The sequence below is a fragment of the Carcharhinus amblyrhynchos genome, chromosome 29 (genome assembly GCF_965287045.1).
Source record: "Carcharhinus amblyrhynchos chromosome 29, sCarAmb.v2.hapA, whole genome shotgun sequence".
Taxonomy (NCBI): Eukaryota; Metazoa; Chordata; class Chondrichthyes; order Carcharhiniformes; family Carcharhinidae; genus Carcharhinus; species Carcharhinus amblyrhynchos.
In genome coordinates, this window is record NC_137352.1 from 23,929,337 (window position 1) to 23,954,188 (window position 24,852).

Below are 24,852 nucleotides of genomic sequence, written 5' to 3' on the forward strand. Positions count from 1 at the left end.
TCATAGAATCCCTACAGGGCAGAAGGAGGCCATTTGGCCCATCGAGTCTGCACCAACCACAATCCCACCCAGGACCTACCCCCTCAACACCATGCAGTTACCCTAGCTAGACCCATTGACACTAAGGAGCATGGCTGATCCACCTAATCTTTGGACCGTGGGAGGAAACCTGAGCCCCCAGGGAAAACCTACTCAAACAGAGGGAGAATGTGCAAACTCCACACAGACGGTGACCCAAGCTGGGAATTGGGTCCCTGGTGCTGTGAGGTAGCAGCGTTAACCACTGTGCCAGCGTGCCGCCCAATGATGTACGTGACTGAATCAAAAAGGCTGAAGAGACATTGAGCAGGGCCCATTGAATCGGAAGTTAAAGGAATATCAAAATTCCTGTTCCTGACTCACTATCCTCCTTAACAAAATTCACTCCGTGCTGCTCATTATCCAGACAATGCCCAGGTTAAGGCCCAGAAATAGAGATAAAAATGTATCCCATAATTCCCAACAATCGAATAATAGAATCCAGATCTGGATCACTGGCCGAATTTTCCCCTTCTTAAATAAAGCATTGAGGCCCATCGTGTTAGCAGAATCAACAGAGCGAGGGGCAAATTCTCCACTGTCTGGAAATTGGATTGGGGACTAATTTGCATAACTTGTCCATTTTGGAAACTTGAGTTGTAGACTGGGCAAAGCCATTGGAAGCATAAAGAATACTGAGGCAATTTTTCCATTCCCTACTGTTGACAGGATGACCTCCACACAGAGCAACGGAATGAAAGATTTGCAAACGCAGGCAAAGCAGCAGCTGAGGATGCCAAACCTTCCATCGCGCTGCACCTGGAGCCTGGGGACTCTTGCATCCAAATCTCCACATACCCAAGACAAGATGTGAGTATTTCATAAGTTTGGAAAGGTAGGGTCAGCGTAGAAAGATGCATATCATTTAAGGCTACGTAAAGCAAGGTATTACTTTGGAAGGCTCTGAAAAAGTCTTGTATAATTTTATCAGGAGTTTTTGAATTAATTTTTGAGGGATCACATTCAGTTACTCTACTTATTTTTATGTATAATTGTTGGAGATTATCAAGATGATTCCATTTAAAAGCTTAAAGTCCAAACGCATTCAATGTATTCAGATCATTTCTCAAATGAAGGACAGTGGACTAACTGGTCTGGCGCTTTTTTCTGCTCATTCAGCTAACTCTCTTGACTAAAAGTGTAATCTACTGTCTGCAACTGCCTCAGCGAGAGGAATCATCACCCGAGCCTGTAAATACTGAATTGATTACAATTGGTCATAATCTAATCAAAGGTCTCGTAAACATCAACTAGAAGAGTCCAGACTTTGTGGCTTGTAGTTTTCAAGTGATTTAATACTGTCCCATCACTGTGTTTAAAATTTAGAGTTCTCGTTGAATGATCTGCATTCAATGAATGATCATTTAAAGGCCAAATTCCCACATCCGCCAAAAATTAATTGGCAACAGGAAGAGCTAAGCACCCAGGCTGGCAAGTTTCCCTGGGCCCATTGGAGAACTCCTCAATTTCTAATGTCTTAGAATCCCTATGGTGCAGAAGGAGGCCATTCAGCCTATCAAGTCCACACTGACTCTCCGAAGAGCATCCCATCGAGGCTTAAAACCCCTATCCCATCCCCACAACCTTACATGACTAATCCACCTAACCTGCACATCTTGAATTTTGCCTATCCTCTCTATGACCTTTCAAACCCCAGCCCCCAATTTACCTCACCCCTCGCCAGGACCCACCAACCTGGCCTGAGTGAGGCACCTGAGGATATATCCAAATCCTGAACCAGCTCCCCACATTTGTTTCCCTGGAGTCCAAGAGAGCTACTGGCATCTGTTTGACGTTGGATCTGTTGTAACTTAACCAATGGTAACATGCTGTGAGGGTCAGCTGACTAGCTGACCTGGTGGACAATGCAACCAATGACAAAATGCTGTGGTGGTCAGCTGACTAGCTGACCCAGTATAAATAAGAAGCAGATGGGAATTGTGGGGAACTTGTATGGCCCACGATATGGCCTTAAGTTTTGGAGTAATGAGGTTTCTTTATTAAACCTTTCTCTTGGATTTACTTTCTGAAGTAAGCTCATTTTATTGCTTGCAACTGAAGAATTCCTTCTGCTGGATGAAAATTGGTAGTAGAGGACAACCCATTTTAACTTGGTGGTGTTCTTGAAGATTCAGGATACAACTATGGCAGATGGTAGAAATAAACCAACATCGTTTGATTGTCCCTCTCTCTTTTCAGACGTCGAACCATATCGGCTATGGAAGGCAGAAATGGAAATGTGGACCCTTGTCAACTCAGTACCAAGGAACAAGCAAGGTATGGCCTTAGCTTTGTCACTTCTGATTAGAAGTAAGATAACAAGCGAAGTGGTTTCTGAGTGGACTACAAATGCCCCAAATAAAGAAGAAAGGTTACAGTTTCTGCTGCGAAACCTAGATACATTTTAGTAAAAAGATGAATTTTTGGAGAATTATGAAGGATGGGTGATATTTGACAGGATTAGGAGACAAGGGACCTAGCCCATGGAGGATTTTGATAGGGGCCGTAACAGTCTAATTATGAATTTGGAGCATTTGAACAAGATGTAGAAACACAGGAAGTACCTTGTATCTCACATACACATACCTTCCGCAACTCTGATGATCAGACAGTTATAGATGAGAGGAAATATGATGATCATCTCAGTAACAGTGAGGCAGCACATGAAGCTGTTACTTCAAAGATTCAGTTACCCAAAGTGGGCACAATGGTTTCATAGGTACCCAAAAGGTCAGGTAGGTGGAGGGATGCCACTATAATTGGAAGGGCAGGAAAATATAAACACTGGCTCAATGTCCCAAGAGCAAGAGCAAAAAGCAAAAGCTATAGATTGGGAAAATAGGATGGAAATATGGAAGCCAAAAAAACAGGATTTAAATTCTAAGGATGAGTCGTGAATTCAGGAAAAGGTCATGGATCTGTGACTGAGGTTGTGTCAACAGAGAACAGCGGTCTGATAGTATCAGGGACAGACATGGCACGAGATGTTGGAGTCTAACAAAGGAGGATAGGAATCAAACCAATGTCAGTAATAGGAGTTGAACTCCCCATGATAGAGACGTGTTGATGACTGCCAATAAAATGGAGCTTATGAAAATGAGAGAGGCCAAACAAACAGAATTAGACAGTTGGAAAGAGACACCAGATGAAGGGCAGCCTTCTCTGTTCCATCGGTAGGTTTGCGTAGAGAAAGCTTTGCAAGATGGGACTTATAAAGCAAAAGCCAGATTAGTAGCCCATGGATATGAAGAACACTTGGAGGAGAGAGATATTAGCTTTCATTCACCACAGCAGGGAAAGTGATGCTAAATGTTTTTCTCTTCCCTAGCCTTTAACAGATGGGAACATCAGTCGATAGATATCAAAGCAGCATTTCTGCAGGGTAAAACATTTCAAACAGAAGTTTTTTTGAAGCCACCCAAAGAAAGAAGTAATACACGGGGACATTTTATGGAAATTGAACAAATGCTTCAATGGAAAATGAAGAACTGATCAACGAAAAAGAAACAGAATTGTTGAGGAGTATAATAGGGCAGCTAAATTGGCTATGCACATAGACAAGACTGGAGGGGAACTATAATGTCCTTCAGCTAAGTAATATATTGAGGCACACTTCAGTTAGAGAGACCTTGCAGGCAAATAAAACCGTGTAATTGAATTTCCAGCACTAGGAGAACCAGAAAACATGAAGTTAGTTGTATTTAGTGATGCTTCATATGCCAACCTACCAAATGGGCATTCAAGTGGTGCCAGGTTCATAATATTCTTGGTAGGTAAGGGAGGAAAATGTTGTCCTTTGATCTGAGAAGCAAAGAAAATAAAAAGCGTAGTCAAACTTGCGCTGCCTCAGAAAAGCAGCCGGCATAATTAAGGACCTCACACAGCTCGGGCATTCTCTCTTCTACCTTTTTCCATCTGGAAAAAGTTGGAAAAGTCTGAGGTTACGTACCAACCGGCTCAAGAACAGCTTCTTCCCTGCTGCCATCAGATTCTTGAATGGACCTATCTCACGCTAAGTTGATCTTTCTCTACACCCTAGCTATGACTGTAATACTACATTCTGCACTCTCTCTTTTCCTTCTCTATGAACAGTATGCTTTGTATAGTGCGCAAGAAACAATACTTTTCACTGTATACCAATATATGTGACAATAATAAATCAAATCAAAATGTACACTGGGAGCTGAAACCCTAGCATTAGTGGAGGCTATAAATATGGGAGATAGTTGTCTGATACATTAACAGAGTTATTTTTCATGACAATGTTGTGAAAGAAAGTAACAATTCAGCGTTACGTGGACAATTGGTCTTTATGAGACAATATTCATTCAATAAAAAGTGTAACAGAAAAGCGGCTGAGAATTGATTTGGCCGGCATTAAACAAAAGCGAGAAAACAAGTAAGTTTCAAAGCTCAACTGGATTGGTGCAAATCTACAGTTATTTGACTGTTTTACTAAAAGGGGTGCAGGTACTGGAAAGTTGTTAAGAATACTGGAGGATGGCTGTCTTAAATTAATTTGAAAAAGGAAAAAGGGGAATCTTTTTTAGAATGTAATAAATGATAACATTGGATCTGTTATAATATAACCAATGGTAACATGCTGTGAGGGTCAGCTGACCAGGTAGACAATGTAACCAATAATAAAATTATGTGGTGGTCAGCTGATCCAGTATAATTAAGAAGCAGATGGGAATTGTGGGGAACTTGTATGGGCAGAGTGTTGGAGTAATGAAGCTTCCTTATTAAACCTTTTTCTTTGATTTCTTTCTGAGGTAAGTTCTTTTTGTTGCTTGCAACTGAAGAATTCTTTCTGCTGGGTAAACACGCTCTGCCCTATCTACATAGCACCATGGCTAATCCACATAACCTACACATCTTGGGTCACTAAAGGCAATTTAGCATGGCCGATCCACCTAATCTGCATATTTTTGGACTGTGGAAGGAAACCGGAGTACCTGAGGGAGACCACGTTGACACGGGGAGAATGTGCAGACTCTGCACAGTCAGTGACCCAAGGCTGGAATCGAACCCAGGTCCCTGATGTGGTGAGGCAGCAGTGCTATTCACTGTGCCACCGTGTTGTCCCATTGGTATACGGCAGCAATTTGACATGCAACAACCTGAAATCCTGACCAAGTACTGCACCACACAAGAGGAGGAGTAGGCCATTCGGCCCCCTTGAGTCTGCTCCACCATTCAGGAAGATCATTACTCCTTGACTCTGTGGCTGCTCAGAAATTTAACTCAATCTTGAGCATATTCAATGGCCCAGCCTCTACTGTTCTTGGAGGAAGACAGTTCCAAAGACTAATTGTCCTCATCTCAGTTTTGAATGGGAAGCCCCTAATTTTTAAACGGTGCCTCTTAATTCTAGACTCTCCTTGTGTTGTTTTTACTGGCAGCTCTGATTATTTAAGATGCTATCATAGTATTATGTTAAAATGTATGCAATGTTCTCTTGCAGAAGGGATTCGCCCAAGATCTTGCCCAATGTGCTTTATAAGATTGGTGACACTCCCCTCATCCGAATCAATAATATAGCAAAGGAGTATGGACTGAAGTGTGAGCTATGTAAGTAATAATAAGTTTCTGTCTCCTAGGAATGAGCTCCGATTCTTCAATAGACCTGTAACTTTTAAAATAAAACATTTCTTTGTGGTTTTGCAGCATATAAACATGACAGACTGGAGACAAGTTTCTACGAGCTTGGAGCTGTAGCATTAAATTTATGCTACAATCATATTGCTCCAGCATTTTAAGGAGCTGGCAAAGTTCAAGTCATTGTAAAGATAGTGGGTGGCACAGTGGTCAACTGCCTCACAGCATCGGGAACCCAGGTTCAAACCTGTTCTTGGCTGACTGGGTAGTGTTTGCACGTTCTCCCTGTGTTTGCGTGGGTTTCCTCCAAATGCTCCGGTTTCCTCCCACTGTCCAAAGATGTGCAGGTTAGGTTGATTGGCCATGCTAAATTGCCTCTTAGTGTCAGGGGGATTAGTAAGATACGTATGTCGGGTTATGAGGATAGGACCTATGTGGGATTGTTGTTGGTACATGTTCAATGGGCCAAATGGCCTCCATCTGCATTCTAGGGATTCAATAAAGATACAAAATTTCTATTGGTTACAGTCAGATAAAAATCTGTGGGTTCACCCTTCAATCAAACGATCTTCAATCGGTTTATGCATTTCACAGGAATGCTCATTTTTCAAATCAATATTCTGTAAAGTGAAAGTTTACATGAGAATATTTTAGAATGAGCTGCCAAAGGAGGTGGTAGAGGCAGGTACAGTCACAACATTTAAAAGACATTTGGACAGGTACATGGAAGTGAAAGGAATATGAACCATACCCAGGCAAATGGGTTTATTTCAGTTTAGGAAACCTGGTCGGTATGGACGAGTTGGGCCAAAGGGCCTGTTTCCATGCTATGTATCTCTATATGTGATGACGTCAGCCAAGTTAATGAGATTGGCTTCCTAGAATATGAACTACCTGATGAGTCCTAATTGATGGTTAAATCTGGGAACCTCATGCTCCCTATTTAAAGCAGGTGTGTCAGATTCTCAGCCTGCATTCAGCAGGGAGCAGCTGGAGAGCTAGCTGTGTACAGATGTATGATGTAAATAAAGTAACTTGGTGATGGGACTTTGGCCTCCGTGGAGTTATTATGCCATGACTTTATGACTCTATGATTAAAAGAAATCTCTCCCTTATTAGTAGGCTTATAAAAGTGAAGAACAAGAACAAAGAAAAGTACAGCACAGGAACAGGCCATTTGGCCCTTCAAGCCTGTGCTGATCATGATATCTTAACTAAACTTTCAAAAAATCTTTTGGCCCTTACTTGGTCCATATCCCTCTATTCCCTCCCTGTTTATTTATCTATCTAGATGCCTCTTAAATGTTGCTAATGTGCCTGTTTCCATGATCCCCTGTGGCAGCGCATTCCAGGCACCAGCCACTCACTGTATGAAAAACTTCCCCTGCTCAACTCCCTTAAACTTTCCTCCTCTCACCTTGACCCTGTGTCCCCTTGTAATTGATACTTCCTCCCAGGGAAAAAGCCCTTAACTATTTATGCAGCTCATAATTTTGTGGACCTCCAACAGGTCTCCTCTCAGCCTCTGTGGAAACATTCCTAGTTTATTCAACCTCTCCACATAGCCAACACCCCCGAGACCAGGCAAGATCCTGGTGAACCTTCTTTGCACTCTCTCCAAAGCTTCCATGCCCTTCTGGTAATGTGGTGACCAGAACTGCACGCAATACTCCAAATGCAGCCTAACCAAAGCTTTATACACCTGCAACATGATTCTCCAACTCTTGTATGCAAAAAGATGAAAGATTGAGGTTTGACTTTAATTTTCTCACCCTGACAGAAACTGAGCTGCTTTTGGTTACTTTGTGTCAGAATGTTTTTGTGTTAGAAAAGGAAATGCAAAATATTATTTTTAAAAATAGCAATATCACTACCAACTTCCATTACTTAATACAATACAAACTCTATATCTGATGCAACCTTATTTGCACCTCCAACATGTTGGTTCTTTATAATAGATATTGATGAAATGTTGGAACGGACATAGCTGGACACCCAACTCCCCTAAGGAACCTCTTCTATCATTTTTCCTAGTGGCAAAGTGTGAGTTCTTTAATGCCAGTGGGAGCATTAAGGATCGCATTGCTTTACGGATGATTGAGGATGCTGAGAAGCAAGGCATTCTGAAACCAGGAGACGTAATCATTGAACCATCCTCAGGTAACACAGGTAAGAATTATTTTGACATTGGATATAAGTTCCAAGTCTGAGTGAGTCACTGGACTACAACAAAGTAGAAGATAACAATACATCTGAGGAGGTACATTTAGAAGTCTCACAACACCCAGGTTAAAGTTCACCAGGTTTATTTGGAATCACAAGCTTTCGGAGCACTGCTCCTTTCTCAGGTGAGTGGAGAGTTGGGTTCACAAACATGGCATGTATAGACAGGCACAGTTGCAAGATAATGGTTGGAATGTGAGTCTTCACAGGTAGTCAATTCTTTACAGGTACAGATAGTGCGAGTGGAGAGAGGGATGATCACAGGTTAAAGAGGTGTGAATTGTCTCAAGCAAGGACAGCTAGTAGGGTTTTGTAAGCCCAGGCCAAATGGTGGGGGTTACATGTAGTGTGACATGAACACAAGATCCCAGTTGAGGCTGTCCTCATGAGTGAAAAACCTGGCTATCAGTTTCTGTCAGAAACCCACCATTTGACCTGGGCTTGCAAAGTCCTACTAATTCTCCTGGTTTGAGACAATCCACACCTCTTTAACTTGTGATTATCCCTCTCGCCACTCGCATTGTTTGTACCTGTAAAGACTTGATTACCTATGAAAACTCACATTCCCATTATCTTGCAATTACATCTCTGTCAATATATGCCATGTTTGTGAACCCAACTCACCACTCACCTGAGGAAGGAGCAGTGCACCAAAAGCTCGTGATTCCAAATAAATTTGTTGGACTTTAACCTTGTGTTATGATACTTCTTACTGTGCCCACTCAAATCCAACACCGGCATCTCCACATCTGAGGAGTTAATCAATGTCATCCTTCTTCCATTGTGCATCCAGTTTTGTACTATTTTCCAGATCTTTTGTTCAATTTGCAAGACTGTGTCTGAAGGTCTCTGAAGCCAATGGAACAGGACCTGATACATAACATTGCCCAGGAATAGAACAGCTGCAAAGAATATCAATGTCCTTCACCAATCTGTGCTAAATTTGTGGAGAACATTTTGTAGATGTCCCGTGTGGCAAATCGGTGCAGCTTTCAATGCATCCTGGATATATTTTGCCAAGTGTCCTCCTAGCAGATGTACCACATCAGTGAGCTTCCAAACACAGCAATCAAAGTAACCTGTTCCATTTCATTGCTGCAGAACATCAGTCGGAAGATCCCAATACACAATGCCTAAACATTCACTGTGCATTGATTTCTGCATTTAAATATTTGTCCCATCTCCTGGAATGCGAAGGAAAACTGAGGATATAGTGAAGCTGATACTATAACTGGAGATGGAGCAAGTGGTCATGTTTCTAGATGCATACTCTTCCAGCTTTGCCGTTGCCCATATCCTGGGGCACACAATAGCATAGCCAACACCAGCAAGGAATGTTGGTAACACAGAATGGTTGTATGACTGTTTTTGCCAGCAATGTAAGGATTAGAATATATACCCTTGCATTACACGTCAAGTACTGCCCACAGCAAAATAGTTAGATTTTGAATTAACGCCTCTCTACCTTCAGTGCGTTATGTACTCCAGTTGCCATCAATTATACCAGGAAAAGGTTCCACTGTCCTGGTGAGCCAGGAAATCAGGGGCCAGAACCAATACATTCTAGCACGTAAGCTGTAGATTTGAATGATTTTGATGTTGAGGGCTACATGCTTATCTGTCCTAAGTGATTCAATAATATCTTCATCAATTCATATTTTCACAGGCATTAGCCTGGGACTGGTGGCTGCTGTGAAAGGTTATCACTGTATCATCGTCATGCCAGAGAAAATGAGCTTAGAGAAGGTAAACGCAGCGTGAAGTAATCCTGAAAATGAATGACAGGAAGATCCATATTCAGAAACACCCAACCAGAGGTGGAGTGGGGGGAGGCAACCATCAATTTCAGATGCAACAGAGTTCCTGCTGGGGAAGTTAATCCAGAGGCGGATTTACAGTTTGTAGGGCCCTGTGCTCAGTTTCATTTTCGGGGTCTGCGCCACCGAGGGATCAGAAGGCTGAAGTTCACCCGTCGGACACACTTTCTCTTGTCCCTTGCACACACTCTCACTTCTTCCATGTCCCTCATGCACACACACTTTCCCTTACCTAAAAAAGAGTATGGGAGATAGGACAACTCGAATGGCTCTTTCTGACAGCAGTTTAGTGCTAATAATGGACCAAATAACTACAACTTTCACTGTGAAACTCTAAGGTTCCCACATGGAAATCTGATATCATGTCAGGTGTATTGCCATCCATTATTTCCCAACATGTTGAGTAAAGAGAGAAATTCTAGCCTGTACCGTCAATAATCTACTTTCTTGCCACACTCTAATCTTCAACCAGTTATCATTGTTCCATAATATACAAAGCTAACTCTAGGTAATGTGGTTATGCTTCAAATAGGATAAAGGAAGTGATTGACAAAACGTCTATTGAAACCTATACATTCTTAGAACTTGGCTGTATGTGTATCAAGTCTAATAATAATGTAGTGATTATTATAATGAATATATTTATTAGGCCTAAAGAGCTTGTTGCCCTGGTGTTGAGATTCTTTAATAGTATTCATTGCCATGATTTGCTAATGCTTGCAAGTACACAAAGGAAGGAAGGGAGATGGGTGCTGAAGGAAGAGGGATGGGGTTGAAGAAGAAGGTTGAGATGAAGGAGTTGGTTGGAGTGAAGGAAGGAGATGGAAGGTGAAGGAGGGAGATGGAAGGTGAAGGGAGGAATTGGGGGGTGAAGGGGAGAGTTAGGGGATGAAAGAAGAGGGATGGGGTGAAGGAGGGGATATGGGTGCTGAAGGAAGATAGAAGGGGTTCAAGGAGGGGGAAGTGCATGCTGAAGGAAGAGCGATGGGATAAGTTAAATGCTTGTGATTCAAATTCCCACTGCCCGGGCTGGGTTTCCAATTGCACACCTCACATTCAAACCCTGCCTGCGTACAGCCACTCCTGCACATTCCCTCTCAGGCACCGTAGAATGGGTCTCGGTCTGATTTCATATTGATGCTCCTCACGGCACAGACACTCAGCCACATACAGCAAGGGTACTGTGCTTCCCAACTGGTGAATGTCTCCACAATGCCTGTACAGAACCTAGAGTTGCAGTGGTTCAGATAAGGCCTATCTGTGTTTGGCCGAGACTTTTGAATTATGAGCATGTATAAGGTACATCTCTTAAAGAGTGACTTGTGAAAGATATCTGAGAGCCAAAACATGGGGCCTCCTGGCCTTTGGAGGTCACATGCCAGAGCACAGTGTGTTTCATTGTAAATCCATCCCTAAATTAATCTGATGAATGTTTCCCCACAGCGGCCCTTGGCCAAATAATGTCATTCAAAGTGAAGTGTGGTCATAGCCACATAGAGAGTGTGGATAGGGAACCAGGGCTATTGGTTAATACATGAAATAACTTTTCTATTGCTTCTGTAATGAAGAGCATTCTGTCTATACATATCCCTTCACTGAGGTTCTTAGATGAGTTGTGTTGTTTGCATATTTTTTTGGAGCAGCGGAGTAGTCAGTGAGGAGGAGGGGAGTGGGGGATGGAGGTTGTGTTAGGAGGTTGGGGGGAGTCGAATGTCTGACCTTAATCGTCTTAAAATGCTGTCTGATCTTTTTCCTTTGCAACACCCCACATCCCTGCTTCTCTCAATCTGTGAACATTTTTTATTTATTCATTCATGGAACATGGGCATCACTGGCTGGCCAACATTTATTGCCCATCTCTAGTTGCCTTTGTTCAGAGGGCAGTTGAGAGTCAATCACATTGCTGTGACCTTGTAGGCCAGATCAGGTAAGGGTGGCAGATTTCCTTCCCGAACATTCTTTCTATCATCACAAACCCTCCTCATTTCCAACAATATCAACTGATCCCGGCAACTGCTACACCTGTAATTCACAAGCACTGAAATCTCGGATGACATTATCTTTCGATGCAGTATTTGAGGAAGTGCTGTCCTTTTGGAGATGTGTTTTGAATGAGACGTGAAATAGAAACACAAGCCGGGATTTTACTACGTTGCTTGGCCGAGGCTTGTAAAATTCTGCCTGAAGCCAATGGTGAATGTCTCTCTGCGAGCTTGTCCCGGGGGGCGTGCCAGTAAAATTCCAGTACCTCTGCTAATGATGTTGGCTGAAGAATAACTACTGGTCTGAACACGGGGAGAACTCACCAACTCTTCCGTGATTTAGGTGGTAAAATTCCAGCTACTGTCTGCTCTCTTGTTGGATGTAAAAGATCCCATGGCACAATTTCAAAGAACAGGGGAATTGCCCTCAGCACTCTAACTAATAATTAGGCTTCAATCAATGTCACTTAGAGATCGTGTAGTTATTTTCACATTGCTATTTCTGGGAGTTTGTTGGACAAAGATTACTTGCTGTATTTCCTGCTTAATATGAATAGGGGCTAGGGGAAGAAAGAAGATTTGAGATTTTACAACCTCACTCACACCGAAACTGTAAAATCCCACCTGATGTCAATGGGCCTTCCCATTGTCTGCCTCTCACCTGCCCAGATTCTCATAGTGGGCCAAAAGATCATGTCCAATCTTATTGAATATCAGAGCAGACACAAGGGTCTATGTGGTCTTTCCTATTTCTTATTGCAATTAATGGCTACACATCAAACTTATCTTATTGGCTGAAAAAAGCTTTGGGATATCCTGTGATCATCAAATGCACTATTTAAGTACAAGTATTTTTTTTCTGTTTCTTCACTGGTCATCATTGTCATACACTTAAATGATCTGGCCAAAATGTTGCATGATTTCAAGAAGAAGTTAAATTTTAGCTCTTGGTGCTAAAGGGATCAAGGGATATGGGAGGGAATACAGAATCAGGATATTGAATTTGGTGATCAGCCATGGACACAATGAATAGTGGAGCAGACTTGAAGGGCAGAATGGTCTTCTGCTTCTACTATCGATGTTTCTGTCTCTCTCACTTTGGACTTGTGGGCCAGACAAAATGAGCTCAGGGGATTCAAGGATTTAATCTCTTTAAGGAAAACTGGAATCAAAATTTCCAACAACATTTTGTGGTCAAAATGGACACTTGTCTTAATTAGACATTGGCTTTACACAAAAAAGGGTAGGGTTTTTCTAGTTCATGAACATGTTTTCGCTTTGTCAGTATGTTTTTATTGGAGTTACTTGCAGATTTCAACAATTTTTATTTTTGGTATCATTACACTGATTAGCAACTACTTCCCTAATCATCTCCCTTTGTGTAGGCTGATATGTTAAAAGCCTTGGGGGTTGAAGTGGTGAGGACTCCAAATGCTGCAAATCTCAATAGTACCGACTCTCACATTGGGATGGCCTGGATGCTGAAGAGCAAGATTCCAAACTCGCATGTGTTTGATCAGGTGAAAACTCATCTTTCAGTATAACTACTACAAACCTGCCATCCCCTTTATATTACAACACATTGTGCGATATATATTTCAAAAAATGCATCTAGCAAAACACTGAATCTCCCATCTACTGACTCCGTCTACATTTCCCGCTGCTCCGGGGGAGAAGCCAGCTTAACCAAGGACCTCACACACCCCAGACATTCTCCCTTCCACCTTCACCTGTTAGGAAAAGATACAAAAGTCCGAAAACAGACAGATTCAACAACAGCTTCTTCACAGTGACATTGTGGTTAACACTGCTGCCTCAGCGCCAGGGATCCAACTTTGGTCACTCTCTATGTGGAGTCTGCATGTTCTCCATGGGTTTCCTCCGGGTGCTCCAGTTTCCTCCCACAATCTGAAAGACACGCTGATTAGGTGCATCTGCCATGCTAAATTCTCTCTGAATATACCTGGACGGCACCAGAGTGTGGAAACTAGGAGTTTTAGAGTAATTTCAGTACAGTGTTAATGAAAGCCTACTTGTGACTAATAACTAAATAACTTTTCCCTGCTGTCATCAGACATTTGAATGGTCCTATCATATATTAAGCTGAAATTTCTCTTCACCCTACCTGTAACTGAAACACTATATTCTGTACCCTATCTTTCTCCTTTCCCCTATATATTTTATGAACAGTGTATTTTGCCTTTATTACACGCAAGAAACAATACTTTCCGCTATATCCCAGTGACAATAAATCGAATCAAAGGAGATACCCTCATGGGACAGAAGGAGATGCAAGCCATTTAAGTTCAAACAACTTTCAGAAAGTTTTGAAACTGCATCCTCCCAATATCCCAGCAATTCTGAAGGCTTGTCTCTAAATCTATTCCCTTGATTTAAATGGGATCAATATTTATTTTATCCACAGTATCAAAATGCTGGCAATCCATTAGCGCATTACGACATTACTGCAGAGGAAATTCTGGAACAGTGCAATGGTAAGTATAATGGATAGTGATTCTTTGCAGGAGCTATTCTTAACTTGCCCAAGAACACATAAAACATCTTGTGCCCGAATGGTATTGTAGGTTGGAATAATGACTGAGCAATAAGCTCTGTTATATTCATGCTGTCCTTGTATGCTAGCTTTCAGTGAAAAAATAAAGCAGATCACAATGTAGTTGCCAAGTGGATGGAATTCTTCACACCCCTTATCCACCTGAACATGAGGTCTAATGCAAACTAGGATGAATTTTCAGGAGTGTTCATGCCAGTGCTCCAGGATGTCATTGTCACAAATGGTTCGGTTGTGCACAATTTTCTTATCTTCTAAATCTGCACACAGCTAGAATTTGCATTTTAATCAGAAACGCTAATGCTGGAGATTATTTTATTTACTTGATTTTGATAGATAGTTAATACATCCCCACACTGAGTTTAATACAGCCCACACTGACACTGTGTGGACTCTGCACGTTCTCCCCGTGCCTGCATGGGTTTCCTCCAGGTGCTCTGGTTTCCACCCACGCTCCAAAGATGTGCACATTAAATGGATTTGCCTGGCTAAATTCTCCCTCACTGTGCCCAAACAGGCACCTGAGTGTAACTCCATTGTCTACTTGTGACTAATAAATAAACTTACTTAGTTTCTCCCTTTGTGCTTATGGCCTTAATTTAGTGTAACCTAAAGTGATTTCAAGATCCTTCCTATTCATTACCTAGAAGCTACTGCCTTGTACCAACACCTACAAGCACTAGGATCAGCTTTTATATGGATATTGACAACAAACTCAAACTCTCTGCCAGCACCATTATCTTTAGGGCGGTTGTACCAAATGACTGAATATCTCTCATTGCCTACGCAATGTCAGCAAAGCTGAAATCATCTTACTTGCCACTACCTCGTTGGTATTGACTCTATCTTCTCTGGCTGTTTAGGAAAACCCCTTTCATACCACTGTATTCTGTTCAACCCAGAGGTCAGATTTGTGTGCCATATTTGGTCCACTGTAAATTCTGAAGTATTTGCCAGCACACCCCTATGCCACACCATGTGCCAAAATGTATGTCAAAAACTGCATGGCATTGAGCAATGAGTTCTCAAATGTCAAAGTTTCCCACAACTCCCCACAACTTCTGCTAATCCAAATCTACACAGTCTGAGAATTTATCCGTCCTCAGTTCTGAACATTTATTACTCTTTCTTTGCTCCCCCATTCAGACTTCAGGACCTTTGTCTTCACGTTTAAATCCTGTCTTCTCTACCATGTATTCCAGTCCATGTCCTGGATGATCTTCTATCCTTTATGATCCACCAATGAATGGTAACCTCTCCAGCCCCTGTGGCCCAGTTTCTGGAACTCTCCTCTGTGCTTTTCTGTTCTCGTCTTTCCAAATAACCTTCCATCAATCAACTTCTTTTATCATGACTTTTGTCTCATTCTTACCCTTTCTCTCTCTCTTTGGGTACTATGTCCTAGGAGGACATTGGTAACCTTAGGCCTCCATGTTAATCTTGCTCTGGAGGCCTGGATCATCTTCATTGACAGATGTTTACAGAGTGCGGATTATTTGTGGTTTTATAGGCATATCTTTCGCCTGAATTAATCAACAGGATGACAGTGCCTACTCATGTCTCTTAATAAAGAGCAAAGTGTAACCTCACTGAAATAACTCTTCAGAGGCCAGTATCCCTTCACCAGATTCCCTTTATTTACAAACTTATCTCCACTCAGAAGAGGTACAAAGGTACAAAGTCAGAATGTGGAGTGCCAGTAGCTCTGATGATCTTTAATATATATGTGGAATCATTGGCTCATTAGTAATTCCAACATTTGATGGATTTTCCATTTTGTTTGACATTTATAGGACAAGTAGACATTTTGGTAGCAGGTGCTGGAACTGGCGGTACCCTCACTGGCATAGCAAGGAAATTCAAGGAAAAATGTCCCGGCTGTCAGGTACTTCATGTCATAGAAAATAAATGAATGGCGAATGAGTAAACCTATTCGCTAATATTGAATCAACCACTTCCCTTTGGGATGAAAGAGATACTTGAAAAGGATGATAACTTCCTATTGCCTTTTAGAGAGTAACAATATTAGTGTAATAATCTGCCAGCTGTGCCTATCAACTGTAATTACTAATTTTGGAATAATTAATTTGTATTTGTTGAGGGACTGCAGATATCTGTCCGGTTATGTATGCATGAACCCAGAGTTAGGTCACTTTCAATTTTGGGAGTTTGGGTGCCTTGAATTGTATGCTCATAAAAAGAGGGAATATTTGGCCAAGAAAATGAACCACACTTGAAAGCATCGTGGCCTGAACTTTTACGAAGGCAGGACTGGGGCCCCACCTTCTGAAGAGAAAACATTGCCTCTAACTCTGAGGGACCCACTGCCATTTTACGCTCTAAGGACTATTGATCGCCTTTGTTAGAAGGAAGCCCCACTTTGCAGAGTTGCTGGCCAGTCCGATTGACAGACAGTTCTCCAGTGCCTCCGACAATAGCGCTGCAGTGGCTGGAAGAGGCGCTGCATGGAGCTGTCAGAACCTAAGTCCTGGGAATCAGAGGTCCAGGTAAGTGTCGGGGGGTCTCAGGCTGGGGAGGGTAGGAAAGTCCTAGAGGATTAAAATGGGGGTGATCGAGATCTCAGGGGATAGGTTGAGAATGTGGGGTGGGTGATGGGAGGTCTGGAGGTCATCTGGCCTTAAGGGGAGGGCACCCCCCCCCGCCCCAGTCAGAAAGGACCTTATGATAGACACTCTCTCCCACAATTTTTCCTACCTAAGATTGATCTTCTTATCAGATCTTCCCCCTGAGCTGTCAATTGCCTGTCACCCTTCAAATTGAGGCTGGGCAGAATACAGCCATTAAGTATCCAATAACTGACCAGTTAAGGGCCTCAACAGGGGCAAGGGGGGGAGGGGTTCCCATCTGAGGCTCTGTCTGCCCCAGCATAAAATCGCTGTGAGATCAGTGCAGGTGGGTACTCCTCGGGGATCCCGTCTGTGTAATTTCATAGTCCCCCTCACTCCACCCCTGTCAATATCACAAAGCCATGTACTTTGTCTCAATGCCATCACAAAATACAGAAGTTTACTTATTTATTTATTCATCATAAATATGCTAACATTAGCACTGCAATGACGTAACTGTGAAAATTCCCAAGTTGCCACAGTCTGGTTCCTGTTCAGGTACACTGAGGGGAGAATTTAGCATGGCCAATGCACCTAATGAGCATGTCTTCCCGACTGTGGGAAGAAATTGGAGAACCCGGAGGAAATCCACGCAGAAACGGGAGAATGTGCAGACTCTGCACAGACAGTGACCTAAATGTGTTGTTCCCAAACTCCTGCAAATAATGTATTGTTGTGTCATATTTACTAGTCTCACTTATAGTGATAGAGGTCTGAGCTATCAACATTATATGGCTCTTAGAGCAGAAACATCACTGAAACTTAGCATTGTGATGGTGCAATATTTGATTAAGAGCTCACTAACCTCATTCTAAGGTTGAAATTGTAGAAAGTGGCCATTTTGTGTAACCAGAACTCTGCTGCAATTTTAGCTAAGTCAAGTCTGGAAGATGTAATTTACCTTCTTTATCCTCATTAGATCATTGGAGTTGACCCTGAAGGTTCAACCATGGCTGAACCAGACGCACTGAACCTGACAGTCAAGACTTCATATGAAGTGGAAGGAATTGGCCACACATTTATACCCACAGGACTGGACAGAAAAGTATGTCCTGACACCCCAAACAATGGTCGTAATTATTTAACGGCCTCACTGTCCGTAATTTATGATAAAATGAGAACAATATGATATTTCAAATTCATTCAGCTTGAATCTTGGTTTAAAATGTGCAACATTCAAGGCTAATTTCATTGTAAATGCTTTCCATTTGGAAATAGCGTTTAGTAATGATGACCTGGAGGAGAACCACTCTTGCTTCTGCTTGGCATTATAATTTAGAAATGATTTATTGGCATAGCTTCCCTCATCAGGCAGTAAACATCACTTATTTGAGATTTGAGCTGTATAAAATTTGGAAGAGCGCAATATAAATGAATAAGGAGATGCTATTCAGCTGAATGTGCCTGCTGCTCCCAATAGACCATGACAATTTTTTCCTCATGGGCTTTTGATGGATGAATTATGCACCAATTAAGGATATATCCCAACTTGTTCCAAAACCTTTGCTTCTGTTTTGAACAAAATACACGGCACTGACAGGATGATGGTTCCTTTCTCTGATGTTTCTTTAACGTTTATTTTTATTAGTGTCACAAGTAGGCTTACATTAACATTGCAATGAAGTTCCTGTGGATCATTGAATCCCTACAGGGCAGAAGGAGGCCATTCGGCCCATTGACTCTGCACTGACCACAATCCCACCCAGGCCCTATTCCCGTAATCCCACATATTTACATTGCCAATTCTCCCTTACACTAAGGTCAATTCAGCATGGCCAATGCATCAAACCAGCATGTTTTTTGGACTAAGGGAGGAAACCAGAACACCCAGAGGAAACCCATGCAGACACAGGGAGAAGATACAGACTCCACACAGACAGTGGCCCAAGTTGAGAATCGAAACCTGCTCCCTGGCGCTGTGAGGCAGCAGTGCTAACCACGTGCCACCCGTCTAGAGATACAGAGCTGACTCATATCCCATCTCATATGGGATGGGCAAGAAACCTGCCTATACATCACAAAATGTAGAAGTGTGCCATTACCAAGCTCTTACCAATGTAACACATGCAATATTTCCCTATCCAACAACAGTGTCTACCTAAAGATGTGTTTAATTAAATGCTTTAGTGGCAGATTGGTAACATCTAGAACCAAATAGCTAAGTTAAAAATATGATGACCTTTAGCTTAATTCTAAAGGGTGGCACAGTGGTTAATACTGCTGCCTCACGGTGCCAGGGACCTGGGTTCAATTCCAGCCTCGGTCACTGTCTGTGTGGCGTTTTCACGTTCTCCCTGTGTCTGTGTGGGTTTCCTCCGGGTGTGCCGGTTTCCTCCCACAGTCCACAGATGTGCTGGTTAGGTTGATTGGCCATGCTAAATTGATCCTAGTGTCAGGGGGATTAGCAGGGTAAATGTGTGGCGTTATGGGTATCTGGCCTGGGTGGGTTTGTGGTCAATACAGACTCGATGGGCCGAATGGCCTTCTTCTGTACTGTAAGGAATCTTCAGAGCAACATTCTCCCACATAATAGTAACAAGAATATTCTTTCTCAAAAAGGTGATTGACAAATGGGTGAAGACAAATGATGAGGAAAGCTTTGCAATGGCTCGGATGTTGATCAAAAAAGAAGGATTGCTGTGTGGTAAACCATGTTTCAGACAGTACTTGCATGATCTTTTTCCTGCTTTTGTATCAAATGATTTTCACAATGCACATCTTCCCAACTGCCCTGTTTCCCAGGTGGGGGTGTCATTGAATTGTGGGACTTACTGCTTTTGAACTAAATATAACCGCATGAAGATGTTCTGAATTTGGTCCAGAGCGCAACTGGAAGCTTAAATGATCGATCTCTCGCAGGTTGTTATTATCAAATAGTGCAACTCCTTACCAGCATTGGAAACAGACCTTGGAAGGGAAAAGTTGCCTCAAATGTTCTGTAAAGGGATACTTGAGTTTTAATGATTGTCTTGGTTTTAAAGCGTACCTCGGTACTTGTGTTGCATAGCATGTATTCATTTGATAGGTTATAGCAGCTACCTTGGGGAATTTGATGGACACTTCTGTCGTGGAGTTGTTATCTTTAGCCAGATGGCCTTTCAAAGAAGACACTGGTGTTATGTAAACATGGCATTTATTGAACCCTATAGTGGGACCTTGTGGTTCCTTGTGGCCTTGGGCAGAGCAAGTTGCACACTAAGCTATGATACAGACAGAAAGAATGCTTTCTATGGTGCATCTGTAAAAGTTGATGAGATTTGTAGTGGATTTGCGAAAATATCAGTGAAAAATTGATAATGCTGTCACATTCCCCATACCTTTATACAGGTGAAATCCCATCAGCAATAGAGAACACTTTATAAAGAGTGAGTCCATCCTACAGCTGGCATGGATGAACTGATAGAACATGTACTTTGAAGAAAGTGGTTTTAGATTTGCTTCCTAGTTATTATTGAAGAGATTTTGCTTAAATTGTGAGACAAGTTTGCAAGTAACAAATGATTATTGCAAAATTGAAAATTTCATAAAATCATAGAATACTGATAATGCAGAAGGAGGTCACCGTCTGCACCCACCATAATCCCACCCAGGCCCTATTCACATAACCCCACATATTTACCATGCTAATCCCTTGATGTGAGGGTCAATTTAGCATGGCCATTCAACCTAACCCGCACATCTTTGGACTGTGGGAGGAAACCAAAGCATCAGGAGGAAGCCCTTAAAGATATGGGGAGAATGTGCAAACTCCATACAGTGAACCAAGGCCGGAATTGAACCCAGATCCCTGGCACTTTAAGACAGCAGCGCTAGCCACTGTGCTGCCATGCTGCCCATTTGCTCTCCGCTACTGTCTGTTCATTGATATCTATGTGCTGGGAGATAGCCTCATAACTTTCCCTTAATGTCATACTATTTTGATTATAAAATTAACTAAGGAGAAAGGATGCCTCCTAGACATATGTCCGAAGATGTGCAGGTTAGGTTGAATGGCCTTGCTAAAAATTGCCCCCTAAGTATCAGGGGGAGTAACACAGTAAATACTTGGGGTAAAAGGGATAGTGGCTGAGTGGGATTGTGGTCGCTGCAGACTCGATGGGCTGAATGGCCTCCTTCTACATTGTAGTGATTCCAGGAATTGTATATTGCAAGAAGTACCTTTTTCAAGGTTTTGAATAATATCCCTTTATCTAGTTAAGGGAAAGAACCAAAATGGCATTAATGAGGTAGCTGAAGATTTGCTTGTCTTCTCTGAAGCACCTTCACATTAGAGTCAAATTAACATTATCGGTCTGACAGAATTTGGAGAAAACCAAAGTTTTCAGAGTCGTTGTCCATTATGGTGTTGAATATTTTGCAAAAGGGCTAAGCTGGTCCCAGCATGACATGAGATCTTTTTGAAAAATTAAGCTCTATTGGTTTAGCTTTCAGGACAAGACTGGGCAGATCAGGGAGTCCCAATCTTGAAGCCACTTAAAAGCCATTACAGACACAGTTTAAGCATAAAAAGGTCTCCCATTTAAGACAGAGAGGCGGAGAAATCTTTTATTTCAAATACCGTTAGTCTGTTGAGTTCTCTTTCCCAGAGAGCAGTGGAAGCTGGATCATTGAGTAATCTTTAAGGCTGAATAAGTAGGGTTCTTCACTGATATTTGGCATGTCCACTACGAATCTCACCAACTTTTACAGATGCACCATAGAAAGCATTCTTTCTGGCTGTATCACAGCTTGGTGTGCATCCTGCTCTGCCCAAGACTGCAAGGAACTACAAAAGGTCGAAAATATAGCCCAATCCATCACCCAAACAAGCCTCCCATCCATTGACTCTGTTTACATTTTCCATTGCCTCAGCAAAGCAACCGGCATAATTAAAGACCCCATGCACTTCAGACATTTTGTCTTCCACCTTCCGTCAGGAAAAAGATACAAAAGTCTGAGGTCACATGCCAACCGACTTAAGAACAGCTTCTTCCCTGCTGCCATCAGACTTCTGAATGGACTTACCTCACATTAAGTTGATCCTTCACTACACCCTAGCTATGACTGTAACATTACATTCTGCACTCTCTTCTTTCCTTCTCTATTAATCCCATGTCTATGTCCCAAGCATTTATTTCACTGCAATGCATAGCTTTACATGAAGAATAATCAGTTCACTTTATTACGTATCAATGGGAATACTTCAATGCGATTTGCTACTTGCCCTGCTTGATGGGATCATTATTGCTAGGCATGTAGAAATTCTTTACCCTGGCAGATTCAAACTCACATCAGGAAGATGGAAATCCGTGCCTCAGCGATCGCTAAATGTTAGCGGACAGTTTTGGTTGATGTTGTGGTAAGCACTGTTGCTTCAATATTGACTGAAAAAATCTGGTCCAATGTACGATGAACATGAGCCTGTGAATGACGTTTTGTTTCCATCTTTCCTGCCATGTAGGTGGGAGTTCAGGTAGTGCCCTGTGTGGAGCCCTGAGAGTGGCGAAAGATCTGAAAGAAGGGCAACGCTGTGTGGTGATACTCCCAGATTCTGTCCGTAATTACATGTAAGTCATTGAGTAACACTTCCCTATCTAACACAGGAACACTCATACCTGCCTTTTACCCAAAGGCTTTCTTTTCATCTCTGAACCTCTGTTGATTTTGAGATGGGACTTTGGTGAAATTTAATGTTGTTTCTTCTCCTAATGAAACTGGCAAGCAAAGAAACTAAAAAGAATGCATGCACCCCAGGAAAAGTGAATGATCTCTTAAGTATTCATCCTATCACGATAAATTTCACTCTATTGAACTGCCAGTCTGGAGGGACACAAGTTGGTTAGCATTGCTGCCTCACAGTGCCAGGGACCCAATTTTGATTTCTGACTTGGGTCACAGTCTGTGTGGAGCCTGCACGTTCTCCACGTGTCTGTGCGGGTTTCCTCCAGGTGCTCCAGTTTCCTCCCACAGTCTGAAAAATGTGTTGATTAGGTGCGTTGGCCATGCTAAATTCTCCCTTAGTGTACTTGAGCAGGTGCTGGAGTGCGCCAACTAGGGTATTTTCATAGTAACTTCATTGCAGTGTTAATGTAAGCCTACTTGTGACACTAATAAATAAACTTTAATACTTAAAGTTTACAAGTTGAGCACAGAGGATGCACCTGTATGCACACTGCCAGATTTCAATTACTCTAGTCTTTGTTACTTCTTCTAAGCATAAACCTGGAGTGAAATAGCAGAAACCCTGCAATCTTTCAGCGCACTCTGTCGAGTTGCCTGACCAAATGTTGTTCAAGGAACCTAATTGCATTTACATTGACCAACATGTAGCAAGCTACGAGTGTAGAGTAATTACCACTGAGCAGTGAAGCTGGTTTAACCATCACTGAGCGTAGCCTGTGAGTAAGCCTTGATAGAGAAATGAAAGTTTTAGCACAGCTGACATCTAAATTTGATCTTAAAATCATGAAGATGACAGGAGAAGCTGAAGAGACCATTCTGAGGTTCAGGGAAGGGGAAGTTTGCAAAGGAAGTTGTGTATTGAGCTGAATTTCAACTTGGATAGCTAACATTCGTGGAACTTCCCGGAGTTTCCCGGAGATCGAGATTAATCTCCTTGATACTCGGTAAAGAACACAGGGATATTTTCTGATAATCCATCCATCAATGCTATCGAGGCACAACCTCTTTGCATCTCTGAAAGTGTTCAGCACTTCCCTTTACATTGCATGACTTTGTTTTGCTAAGCTGCAGATAGATCTGGCATCCTGTGTTCCATGGAATTAATTCCACGATGGAGGAATTCCTGTCCAAATGGAAAAAAACAGTTTGAACCAGTATTCTTATTTCCCTGATTTTACTGGTGTTCCATTTTAAGGTCTACACGGGCAGTTCAGATGAGTAATCCTTTTTCCTTGTTTTTACTATTTTCCACTTGGATAAGTTCTTGCTGATACTCTGTTTACTCACACTTGCCTCTACGGCAGGTCTAGGCTGTAATGGTTGCCAATGGAAGCAAACATTTCCTGCCACATGTTGACCAGTGGGATCAGGTCCTCCAAGACCCAGTTCAATATGCTGCAGCTTTTCCTGGTGACTTTCTCCCAAATTTTCCCATTCACATCAAGTTACATGACTTGAATCGATACATCAAATCTGAATTGCCAATTTTAATTTCAACTCAGTATCAGGGAATTACACAATCCTTAAAGTGCAGAAGAGGCCAGTTGGCCCACCATATCTGCACCAAACATCTGACTGTGTATGTTACCCATGCCTTCTCCCCCATCCTTTCCCTGTAACCTCACACATTTGCCATAGCTAATCCATCTAACCTACACACCATGGAACACTAATGGGCGATTTAGCATGGCCAATCCACCTAACCTGCACACTTTTGTGCAGTGGAAGGAAGTCAGAACACTCAGAGGAAACCTACGCAGACACAGATAGACCGTGTAAACTCCACACGGAGAGTCACCCAAGGCCAAAATTGAACCAGGTTCTTGGAGCTGTGAGGTAGCAGTGCTGACAACTGTGCCATCCACCAGAAATAACATTAATGAAAAGGCTTTGGTGATGGTGTGCTACAGTTCACACAGAGTGTCTGATTTGTCATGGCAATGTGCACTTGTACATCCATATTGTAGTCTGAAGCTTTGAATTGCGATGATCGAAGGCTGTTTTCAATATATGGCTGACCAAGCATCTCATCCAGCCATTGGTGTGCATTGGAAGGATTTGCCAATTAGCCTCTTTGGTGTCATGATGAATACAGCAAGGTTTCACAGGGTTGGTAAAAATATTTCAGTAAAATGTGGGTGGCACAATGGTTAGTGCTGCTGCCTCACAGCCCCAGGGACCCGGGTTCAATCTCAGCTTGGGTCACCATCTGTGTGGAGTTTGTACATTCTCTCCATGTCTGTGCGGGTTTCATCCAGGCGTCCTGTTTTCCTCCCACAATCCAAAGATGT

The 24,852-nt window shown here is 42.3% G+C and overlaps 1 protein-coding gene across 1 annotated transcript in view; it reads left to right on the top strand.

The window, feature by feature from the left end:
• Positions 1-748: 748 nt before the first annotated feature.
• The window catches only part of LOC145359792 (cystathionine beta-synthase-like protein), a 31,932-nt gene continuing 7,828 nt past the window's right edge, over positions 749-24,852 (top strand). The window contains exons 1-10 of the mRNA XM_080214570.1: positions 749-888; positions 5,546-5,652; positions 7,714-7,848; positions 9,569-9,648; positions 13,087-13,221; positions 14,127-14,196; positions 16,067-16,158; positions 17,820-17,945; positions 19,460-19,544; positions 22,341-22,446. Of these exons, the coding sequence (XP_080070696.1) occupies positions 749-888; positions 5,546-5,652; positions 7,714-7,848; positions 9,569-9,648; positions 13,087-13,221; positions 14,127-14,196; positions 16,067-16,158; positions 17,820-17,945; positions 19,460-19,544; positions 22,341-22,446 (1,076 nt within the window). The remainder of the gene's footprint in view (positions 889-5,545; positions 5,653-7,713; positions 7,849-9,568; positions 9,649-13,086; positions 13,222-14,126; positions 14,197-16,066; positions 16,159-17,819; positions 17,946-19,459; positions 19,545-22,340; positions 22,447-24,852) is intronic.